The 12073-nt window shown below is 38.5% G+C and overlaps 1 protein-coding gene across 4 annotated transcripts in view; it reads right to left on the bottom strand.

Moving 5' to 3' along the window:
• The window catches only part of SETDB2 (SET domain bifurcated histone lysine methyltransferase 2), a 57535-nt gene that overhangs the window by 4768 nt on the left and 40694 nt on the right, over positions 1–12073 (bottom strand). For all 4 annotated transcript variants that reach the window (XM_078070391.1, XM_036104592.2, XM_078070392.1 and 1 more), the window contains 6 exons: positions 10178–10294; positions 9266–9435; positions 6965–7181; positions 6362–6461; positions 4837–4930; positions 1785–2125 (listed from right to left, as the gene is read on the bottom strand). In XM_078070391.1, the coding sequence (XP_077926517.1) occupies positions 1785–2125; positions 4837–4930; positions 6362–6461; positions 6965–7181; positions 9266–9435; positions 10178–10294 (1039 nt within the window). The remainder of the gene's footprint in view (positions 1–1784; positions 2126–4836; positions 4931–6361; positions 6462–6964; positions 7182–9265; positions 9436–10177; positions 10295–12073) is intronic.

Genomic DNA, 12073 nt, shown 5'->3' with positions numbered 1-12073 from the left:
GAGAGGGAGAAGCAGGCCTCTCGCCGAGCATGGAGCCCGATGTGGGGCTCGATCCCAGGACCCGGGGATCATGACCTGAGCTGAAGGTAGATGCTTAACGACTGAACCACCCAGGCGCCGCAAGCACTGTTTTTAATAGTAAAACATTACTGTTCTAAACATTGTTTATAAACAACCCAAATGTCTATCCAAAGAAGACTGGTTAAATAAACTCTGGTATATCTCTATGCAGCTGTAAACAAAAACAAACACAAAATGAGGCGCTCTCTCTGTGTACTGATATGGAAAGATCTCCAGAGTGTATTGTTAATTTAAAAAGCAAGGCACAGAACAGTGAATATAATATGCTTTTATGTAAGAAAGGGGGGAAATAAGTATATATATTCACTTATATAGAAACACTATACTTATACACTATACTTAAACACTTATAAAGAAACACTATAAGAATACACAAAAAGTAATAAAAATGATTTTACTATATAGAGAGTGGAGTGGGGACAAGGTGAATAGAGGCATAGTTATTTTTTAGGGTATTTTTTTTTTTAACAGAAAAGATTAATATGAAGAATGTATGTGACTGAGTTTTACACCATCGTCAAACAGACCCTCCAGAAAGGGGACATATGTAAGCAATTGATGTCTCTGCTGAACATAACCATTAGTTATCCTTATTCAAGGCTTTTAACATGATACTATTTTATCCAATTACCACCATTCCAATATTGTTGTCTATTGGCCACTAGCACCCATCTCCACACATTCATCTATGCCAGATTCATAAAGGGACCAAATCCCAGCAATACTCCTTGAACATGCCTGCCACCATTCAATTTCAATGATAACTTCCTGTCCATACATTTTTTTCAGTTGGGCTGGTAACCTTTACTCATCTACCATGAGTAGAGGCAGGCTTGGAGCTACCTTGAAACAGAATTTTGTTCAGCTGTATGTATGTATTCTGTATGGCTTTTTATTTCATGTATTCATTTTATTTTTATTTTTAAATCATGAATGTATTTTCTATGTAAAAAAAAATAGAAGGAAGGAAAGAAGGAAAAAAAAGAAAGAAGGAGAGAAAGAAAGAAAGAAAAAGAAAGAAAGAAAGAAAGAAAGAAAAAGAAAAAATTTCTATTTTTTCCTCCTCTAAACAAGAGAGGAGCCCAGGTGGTGTGCTGATTGGGAGAGTAAAATCAACCATACTGTTCTGGTGCAGCCACTTTCAACATAACTGACAGGAAATAAAGCCATGACAGTCCTTTGCTGGGGATCCTTCTTTAATGGCTCTCCAGACATGTTTAATGGCTCTTGACATGTTTGGCAATAGTGTAGAAGTAGTCAAAGTGGAATAAAGAATAGCAGCTGGGGGACAGAAGAAGAAAGGAAAGGATTCTATTTCTTGTTAACCAAGTATCCTCCCAACTAGGAGAAAAAGAAACAAACCAAATAAACAGATCACCTAGCAAGGAAAAAGTTCTTTGTTTTTAAAGATTTGCTGACTTCAGGTGGGGGGGGTGATGGATATTAAGGAGGGCACTTGTGATGTGCACTAGGTTTTGTATGTTAAGTGATGAATCCTAAATTCTACATCTGAGACTAATATTGCACTGTATGTTAACTGGAATTTAAATAAAAATTTGAAAAAGAGAAAAAAGACTTTCTGACTTCAGAATCCTTTTCTCTTCTGATAGCAGGTGAATTACATGACTGCACATAAATTTCAAACCATTCAAAGCAGCACAGAAAAAAAGTTTAGAAATGTGAATCTCAGCCCATATACTCACATTAAGGAAGCGGCCCACATTCCCTTCTTTTGTGGCATCCAATAAAAACACGTTCCCTTTATTAAACTTCTTTAGAGAATCAGGTGAAATATTCTTGGTTTCACTTGGGAACTCTTTTTCACAAAAGACTTGATGGTTTTGATATGCTGGAGATCTTTCCTCTTGGGGCTTTTGCATTTGAGCCTTGAACTCCTTTGTAATATTCTGTTTATCCAATGTGGCTGCTTGGTTACATCCGCCCCCTGATGGAGTTTCTTCTCTACATTTAGTTATATCTATCACATCTGATTCAATCTGCAGATTGTCTTCAGAGTCTTTAACTTGGTAGGAGCTTGAATCCTCTAATAAATATTTTGGAAGGAAGTGTCAGCAAATATACTTAGCTGATCAATAGTCCTGTGATTAACATACTAATTAAATGCTAGTTGCTTTAATTATTGCTAATCCTTACAATGTATGAAGGTAGATAGTACTCCAATTTTACAAATGAAAACTGAGCCTCTGAGAGGGTAAGAGATTCACCTGACCTGTAATATAATGAGAAGTGCGGTAAGAAACCCAGAAGAATCTCAAATGTTTGAGAAAAATCTGGCTCCAGGTCTGCCTTCTTTCTACTACCTTTTTACGAATGTACCTATTGCCTCCTGTCACTACTATATTTAATCTCTACTCCTCATAAACTGACTTACCTCTCTTCAACTCTGGAATCTGCATTTAAGTATATTCTAAACACTTGTAACAGAGTAGGTATTTAGGGAGTACTCTAGGCCTTTAGGACACCAATGAACGGCCTGAGAAGACCCTCTTGGCGTCACCCTCAACAAGTCCCAAGAGTAATAACTGTATTGCTATGGGTTTTGCACACATTAGTGTTTGAAGGTTTTGCTAGATGACCATTCAATATTTATACTTTTACAAACAATAATACTTTAGAATAAGATGAACTGCCTTAATCATTTTTCTTATCCAATAATGGAAATATTTTTTTAGAATATTCAGAAGTGTAAATGCTTGTCAAATGGAATAAGTAAAATCATTTATTTTTAAAAAGTCACTTGTGCCACCTAACTTAGTGGCACAAAGAAATTGTATTTCTCTTAATGTTCTTGATCTAATCATTACTGTTACTGCCTGCTGTTCCTACATGTTCTCATATTTTAATTATGGGTTACTTGTGAACCATAATAGTACATAACTGATTTTTGTAGTGTCTGATATATATACATATACACACACACACACACACACACACACACACACACACTGTAGCAGTTAATGAAAATAACAAAAGAACCAAAAGCAAGAGTACTCATTATGGCTCATATGCATTAAATGGTGAAGGAAATCAGTATGTCATGCCAAAATATCCTTCCTTGACATAAGAATTATTTTAAGCTAAGAGTGATTAAGTAGCCTATGCAGGAAAAGTTCTTTGCTTTCCCCCATCTGTTTAAAAGCAGTACATAAATTTACAAAGGTGTCCTCCCTCCTCCTACCAGGAAGGACAAAAGTTACAACCAGCGACAGGTTTAGACCTTGATCAGCCCGGAAATCAAACCAGAGGAATCTACATAACAAACTTTACTAACTAGCCTTTATCCACTATTGGTTTCCCATATTTTACCTTCCCACAATATGCTGCCCCTGGAGACTCAAGGTCCTTTTCCTTTGTCTTGTCACTCCTCTAAAAATTTATTGTTCTTTGGCAAAGATGCTAGATAAGTCAGAGTTCTAAGCTACTTCTTTTTTTTTTTTTTTTTAAGATTTTACTTTTGAGTAATCTCCAAACCCAACTGGCCTCGAACTCACAACCCCAAAGATCAAGAGTCACATGCCCCACTGACTGAGCCAGCCAGGCACCCCTCTAAGCTACTTTATATTTATATTTATATTTTCATCTCTGAGTACTCCCATGTGTTACATACGTGATATACATGGTAATGGTGATGCATGGTAATAAATTTCTGCTTGTTTTTCTCTTGTCAATCTGTCAGTCTAATTTACAAGGCCCCAGCTGGATAACCTAAGATGGGTAGAAGAAGAGATTTTTCCTTCCCTTTGATGATGAAATAATTATAATACATAAATGCCCTTTCTGATAGACCTTTTCTGTCAAGCAGCTGCCTTGCTCCCCAGCCTCAATCTCCATCCTTTAAGACCAGGTGAGGAGCTGGGGATACAGATGCAAAGAAACTCTAAAGGAGAAGAGGCAATGGCTCAGTTATTCAAAAAGGGTCATCTCTCAGCAGTATCTCCCCAGTGAGGGATATTATGAAATGCAAAAGTACCAAAATCCAGGTTTGTCAAGTTGTAACATGAACTACTGTAAGACTGGTAACACTGAAAGACAAGCACTCAGAATAGCAATATTTTTGCTTTTTGTTGAGCATCCCTACAGCACTGTTGGCTGGAGTACTACAGAATGATGTATCTTAATTTTAAAGGAGCCCCTAACAAAGAGTTAGGAAATGGCTGCTTTGGACAATGCTTCCAAAGCCACAGGTAACACTGTGGACCATGTAGACTCAGAGTTGTCTACCCTACTCCTTCCTGCAATGCCTCAGGGTCACTGTTGGCGTATAGACCAAGGGTTGGCAAACTACTTCTGCAAGGGGCCAAATAGTATTTTAGGCTTTGTGGGCCATATAGTCTCTGTTGTGACTATTCAGCTCTGCTGACATAATGTGAAAGTCATCAGAGATAATATGTAAATTAATGAGTGTGGCTATGCTCCAATAAAATTTTGTTTATGGACACCAAAATATAATTTCATATAATTTTTAAGTGTCACAAAATATTATTCATCTTCTCATTTTTTTAAGTTATTTAAAAATGTAAAAATTATCTTAGCTCATGGGCCATACATAAACAGATGGTGGGCCAGATTTGGTCCACAAATTGTAGTTTGTCAACCTCTGATCTACACAAGTAATAACTTTTATAATGAATGCAGCTTGTTTGTTCTAAGTCTGAGAAAATAAGCCACAGGTATTGAACGAGACAGACAAAAAGGCAGAAGAGGGAGGCTATCACAGAGTGAAACAAAGCCTACTTTTCATTTCCTTGGCTTTGGAGTTCAGATGTACTTGGGCTGGTTTAAATCCATCATTATCTTCTGAGGTGACAGACTCTGAGGAAGCAAATCCCTTAAAAGAGAACAGGTAAGATGTCTTTATTTTCTAGGTCAGGAAAAATAATTTAATGTAGCAGTTAGACCTCTTTCGTCAAGTGTCAATCTGGCTGTAGCTACCACATTAGTTTTGGAAGCCTCAAAGCGGATACCATAAGGAATCTCTGGAGCGATGGAGCCCTTCTGGCTGTGTTCTACTTCTAGGCACTTTAGTAAGCCACATATTAAAGACTTTATTTATCAAGACTGTCAAGACATTCTTTAGGCATTAAAATTTAAAATAAAATTCAAAGACATCTGTCTGTATCCCTCAATTTTGATACCATATTATGAATTTGGCTTCAACTATAAGATGTGCAAAGATAAAAGCACACTTCAGCTAGTTTTTACTTCAAAGAGAAGGTTAAAGGAGTTGCCTGTCTTTATGAGTTGTATACACGGCAATCACTTTATATGTTAATAACTTTTAAAAAGGTGATAAGCTTAACACCACACTTGGCACTCAACTAACTGTTCAACTAGTGTTGACCATTATTATTATTATCATTATTATTATTCAAGTTACTTAAATGGTCAACATTTATTGAGCACTTGGGTGTCAAGCATTGTGCTACACAAAGTTTCTGAAGCTTATCTCATTTAATCCTCTTAACTCTGAGATAGATACTATTATCCTCATTTTACAGATAAAAGAATGTAGACATGGAGATGTCACCCAGGTGGAAAGCCCAGAGCTGGAGGTCAAACCCAGTTCTATGTGGTCTGATGGCCTAACCTTTTCATAATTATGTGATCCTGAGGAGATACTTACTGTATGTACATTACTAGGCAGAGGGCAAATATTTGCACATCACCTAGGGCAGAGTTTTTATTTCTCATCTACAAGCCCTACTGTGAACTATCTTTTTGTCTTCCTCTGTTCTTTTTCCTGCATCTTTCTTTGCTTCCAAGTTATAGTCTCTGACTAGTTATTTTTCTCAGTACGGACTGAAAAATATGCCTTCAGAGGCTATCATGTAAAATGGTGTTTTCTGGATGATTCTTTCCTTAGGCTGTGTCTCTTCTTTCTCTTACATCTCTCAACCTTATCTCCTTAACGTGAATTACTCCATCTTTTTTCTTATTATGTACCACTATCAACTCTGGAACACTTTAGCTTTTCTATAAATTCTCAGAACTGGATAGCTCTCAGTTTCAGTGGAACACATTGTCAGATCATGACCAACACTCTCCTTATGTAACTAAGTTGGGAACATGCCAATGACCATGGAGGACACTAAGTAAATAAAACATTGTCCTAACACTTCAAGAGTACGCCCATTCCAAAATAATGAAAGAAACCCTACACATTAAGTTACGCAAACAATTGGAACTAAGTAAAAGACAGAAAGTTAAGATCACAGTTAATGTTCTCAGAAGGGCCCCATCTACATTTTGCAGTTTTTACCATCCTTTTCCCATTGCGTTGAATAATGGCTGTCTTCACTTTAGGACTTCTAATGACTGAATGATATTGAATTCTTGAAATATTGTTACATTTCATTTCTCTGAAAAGGAAAAAAAAGTTATTCTATATATTACTAAAAATTCTCTTTACTGGACCTTGAAATATAGATATCACTGTTACGTAAGTATCCATTAGAAATTAATCTAATACACCTACGCTTATCCCCCACTAAAGAAGGAAATATATTTTAAAGTCAATCATTTTTGAAGTACGTTTAGAAAATAATCTGTGAAAAGGTTTGTAAATAAGACGCTAGAAAATAAAAAGGACAGCAAAAGTTATGACATCCATAAAGACTCTGATTAAAGGCATAAGTCTTTTAAAGGTAAAACTCCAGGAATGGAACACAGGAAATAAAGTATGTTGGCTAGCTTTTAAAATATAAGCATTCTAGATTTCTCAGAGTTAAACTTACAACCGTGAAGCAAGCCGATACATAGGAGATACATAGGAGTTCAGGGGAGGGTGAGTAAGAAACAAAGAGAACCATTCTTAATCAATAATACAGATCAATCTTGATTGGGTTCCTAATATCTTACTTACATAACAGGCTCTTTTAAATTATTATTGAACGTAGGGAGACACTCCTCAGTCTCAGCACTTCTATGTGTTTCCAGTTCTAATGGGATAACTTCAACCTCACAATCTGCAACTTCTATTTTCCTCTTTTTTGAAAACATATTTTTCATAATATTCTCTTCTTTTCCATTTTCATCAATAGCATCAGGTTTCTCAGTGTTAGATCTGCTTAGTAATCTTCCTAAAAGAAAAAAAGTAAGAGTTTAATAAGACAAAATATAATTGCTAAGCAACAGAAGAACACCTCTATTCTGCTCCATTACTAAAGAACTCTATGAAATGTACCATATTTCTATAACGAAAATAAACACAATAACTCATCCTAGGAAACTCTTGTAAGAAACAATAAACAAAAGACCAGTAAGAGATTTCATATCTTCCAGTATATGAGAAAAAACACTGACCATCTAAAAAAAGCATTTGTCTGTTCTGGTATAAAATGAAAGAGAACAGATTTAGCTACAATAATAAAAATAAAATCAGAATGGATTCTAGAAAATTAGAGAGGTGAACTCCACTCTTTTTATTTTTTAAAGATTTTATTTATTGGGGCGCTTGGATGGCTCAGTTGGTTAAGTGTCTGCCTTTAGCTTAGGTCACGATCCCAGGGTCCTGGGATTGGGTCCTGTGTTGGGCTCTCTACTCGGTGGGGAGCCTGCTTCTCCCTCCCCCCTCTGCCTGATGCTCCCCCTGCTTGTACTCTGTCAAATTAAAAAAAAAAAAAAATTATTTATTTGAGAGACAGAGAAAGTGAGCACAAGCAGGGGGAGGGAGAGAGGGAGAAGAAGACACCCTACTGAGAAGGGAGTCTAATGTGGGGCTCAATCCCAGTACCCTGGGATCATGACCTGAGCAGAAGGCAGACGCTTAACAGACTGAGCCACCTAGGCAACCCGTGGTGAACTCCACTCTTAAGACTGCAGCTTTTGTGTCTAGTTAAAATTCTTTATCAGTTAAAACTTATATATTTTTTAGGGGTGCCTGGGTGACTCAGTTAAGCATCTGCCTTCGGCTCAAGTCCTGATCCCGGGGTCCTGGGATCGAGCCCCATGTTGGGCTCCCTGCTCAGTGGGGAGTCTGCTTCTCTCTCTCCCTCTGCTGCTTCCCCTCCCCCCACCCCCACTCCTGCTCTCTCTCAAATAAAATCTTTAAAAAAAAAAAACACATTTTTTTATAAAGTGACTTATTTAAATCTGAGGTAATATGTGCCTATTGTTCTCATATTAAGTTCTAGTGTAATATTAAATCTTAAAGTTTATGCATTTTCTTTTAAGGGACCCAAAACTATAGTGACCAAGTCAAAATTAGCAGCTGAATCAGAGAGATACCTTAGGTACATTTTCTAGTAATGCAGACAAAGCCAATGAGACTTCCTGGACACCATGTGGCTCCTTATATAAGGCAGGTGACTTTCATCAAAGAGTGATTTTGAGAAATAGGAGAGATGAATGTGTAGGCAAATTGTGTAGTATGTGACAGGGATCCAAGTGCGGCTGTTATGAATTATATGAATTCTTGTTCTCACTGAAGTGAACCTGGAATTTCAGATAAGGATAGTTGCTCTGGTTCTGCTGCCTTGCTGCCAAGACTTGGTCCAGCACAATTCCTTTAGACTGGCTCCAGAGCCATGCTTCCTCAACCTTTCTCATTTCATGATGCACACAGGAAGTGAGGATTTTTACCTGATACTCCGGGGTAAATGGCTGAGACTACTAAGACTGATGTGTCTGGCCTACGGGTTGTGACCAGAAAAAATCAGTAATGGCACAACTATAAAACACTGGTTGGGAAGTTTTGCTTAGAGCATGGGCAACTCTCTCGAGTCCCTGAAATGGAGGAAGCTGCTTAAAGATCACTGCCTGAATCATCCTGTACAGGTATTTATTACAGACTTAACTTGTTAAATTCTAAGAGTTCAAATTATTGAACAAGATAGTCTTTGATTGATAATCTTTACCCTAGCAAGTCAGTCATTTAGTTTTCTTATTCAAAAAGTCTTCTTAACTTATCCTAAAGCATCTGTAGCCATGGAGACAAGAAAAAAATATGCCTCACACAATAACCCAAGTTTTATCATTGAGACTTTCTTTTCTGGAATATCCGGTGTCTCCTCATCCCTTCAGTGCTCAATTTCCCAGTCACGTGCCCCCCTCTGATGCTCCTCCTCTATATTGTTGCTCCTGTCCTTACTATAAATCTAGTAAGATGGAGATTCAGGAATGCAGATCTTACTATAGTAATCTGAACAATGAACCTTTGCTTTACCTGAATAAATGCAAACAAATGTCCCTCTGTCAATGTCATCTAGGCAGCGTACTCCCCATCCCTTCTTCTCAGTTTTGAAGACCTGTAGCCTCACTTGAGGTCCATGCTGGACAACTCGGTTTTGACACATTCGTCGATTACACTTGCACAACAGGCTGCATTCATAAATGCTGTCAATAAAATATGCAAGAAAAAAAACCAATCAGATATCCTAAACTAAAAGCAAAAGCAGTTTATACTGCTACCTAATAATTACCACAGGAGGCTGACTAAGTGTGAAGGCTCCTAGACTCCCTGGATTCTCATCATAGCTCCAGCCATTTACTAACTGTGTGATGTTGGATGAGTTATCAATTTTCCATTTTTTAATGTGGGGATATATAATTGTACCTATCTTGTAGGGTTGTTTCATGATTAAATGAGTCAGTATTTACAAGGTGCTTAAGACTATGCCTGGCACATAATATATGTTAGCTTTTAAAAAATGTCTAGTAATGTCTAGGAAAGGAATGTCTAGGAAAAAGCTTTTCTGTTTCTATGTATCTTTTAGTAACAATTTTGAAAGTTTGAAAATTCCCAATTCTTAGATGAGCTTTGCAAATTATATTTCCTAATGGGGAAATTATATCTCCTAGCTGCCCAAAGTCTAACCCTAGTGGGTAAGAGGCAGACTCAAAGCAGATAGGTGTTTAAGTACACTCTGCATGCTACGTGTGTGCTGACTTACATTTCTTTTTTTTTCTGACTTCCATTTCCAAGAACAATATATAAGTTTGGTTTTTTATTCCTTAACACAGATTTCTGGTATAAAAATTAATATTTAATGATATCTATAAGACTACAGACCACAACAATAAAGTACCCACCTTCAAAAATACAAACACCCTGCAACAAATCCTCAAGGTATCTTACCCAGTAGGTATTTGTCTCTGTAGTCTTTTATATTTATATCCAGTGGTTATTTTATTACTTGACAAGGGGCAAGTCTTGGCATTCCTCGCTGTCAGCTGAAGACATGCACATTTTGTTCTAAAAGGAAAGCAATGGATGGAGAAGTTAGAATAAAAAAGTACCAACTTAAGAGAGTCTTGATAAAAATGTAAATAATATAGTAAAGGATGCAATTGTATTTAGAACAGTCACTTAGCTCATGGACAGTTGGACTTCTTCCCTAACAGAATAGGTCTCTTTAAAAGACAAAATCTACCAAAAATTTGTCAACAATTATAAACTGCCCTATACCTCTATTTACGCATGAAATACTTAAATATATGAGTTTTAATTTTTTAAAATGAATTCCTTTCATTTCCTATTCAGCAGAAGCTAATTTGTGAAAATTCTCCTAGGTCCTCTCTCCTATAATGGATAAACTTATGTATGTCACACTTGAAAGGGCATAGGTAGTTTTGCAGAGATCTTAAAGTATCTCTCCCTCCAATGACATGAAAACAGACTGGGGAGATTGATGCTGGCCATCTGGCTACTACAATCTGTTTTTCATAATGTTGCTAAACAGAAGACATGCAACCATAGATTTTTCTCGTTCAAGATGGCAATGTAGGAAGACCCTGAACTCACCTCCTCCATGGACACACTGTATCTACCTAATTATAGAGCAATGCCTCCTGAAGAAAAACTGAGGGCTGACTGAACAGCTTCTGCACAGAAAAAGAGAGACCACACAGAGAGAGAGACAGAGACACAGTAACAAAGGGAACCCCCACCACCTCTGACACTTCGAACTGCAATGAGGAGGGACTGGTGAGCAGATCTGTCTGCCCTGGGGCACAGAAAAAAAAAAAAAAAAAAGCTGTGGCTTAAAATGACAACTAGAATATAAAGGAACTAGCCCTAGACCCCTGCCATTTGGCAGGGGAGCTGCTGGAACTCTCTCTGGGTTAGAAGGGCTGGCAAACGCTACGGTTTACATTTCCTCTCTACCCTGCTAGCACAGATGAGAGTAGGGTCTGGATGTCCTAGCCAGCCTGCGACCTCAGCAAGCCTTGGACACCCTGGGGCACAGAAAAAAGCCTCAGTTTAAGAGAGCTACTAGGATATAAAGGACTCAACCCTAGAACTATGCAAAATGTCAGAGGAGCTGCTGAAACTCCAAGTCAGGGGAGCTGGTGAACACCATGGTTGATAATCCCCCTCCCTCTTGATACTGCAGACAGGGAAAGGGTCCAGGTACCCTAGTGGGTCTACCGCTGCAGTGAACTCTGGGGCCCTAACCCACACCAGCCCTAGCCATCCCATCAAAGCAGCCCCAGTGCAGCACACATTGCACACCTCTGGTCAGCACTCACTACAGCTCCAGCCATCTCGTCAAGGTGACACAGGTGCAAAGTATCCTAGAACAGTCCAGGCCCATACCACTTTGGCTCCAGATGGTGACTGCACAACCCTGGTGCATAGCATCCTAGAATGTCCTGACCCATGCCCTGCCTCAGCCCTGGCCACGCTACTAGAGCCCCCCTGAATAAAGAACCATGGGGACCCCTGGCCTCATACCCACTTAACCTTCTGCTGTACTCCCAGGGTGCCCTCTCTGTAAAGAGCCCTGGGACCACCCCAGCCCATACCCACTTCAGCTTTAGCTGTCTGGCCAATGTGCCATCTGCACTGAGAGCCCTCAGATTGCCCATCCTGCACCAACTTCAGCTCCAGGCATCCCACTAAGACAGCCCCAGCAGAGTCCCCTGGGGCCTCCAGTCCACAATAGCCAGCCACAGCTCCAGTCAGCCAGCCAAAGTCACCAAGCCCACAGTCTCCATAGACACAACCATGCACAAGATCATTCCTTCTAGT

The sequence above is a fragment of the Halichoerus grypus genome, chromosome 4 (assembly GCF_964656455.1).
Source record: "Halichoerus grypus chromosome 4, mHalGry1.hap1.1, whole genome shotgun sequence".
Lineage (NCBI taxonomy): Eukaryota > Metazoa > Chordata > Mammalia > Carnivora > Phocidae > Halichoerus > Halichoerus grypus.
The sequence above is the reverse complement of the archived record's forward strand: the minus strand, read 5'-3'. Positions and strand labels throughout refer to the sequence as shown.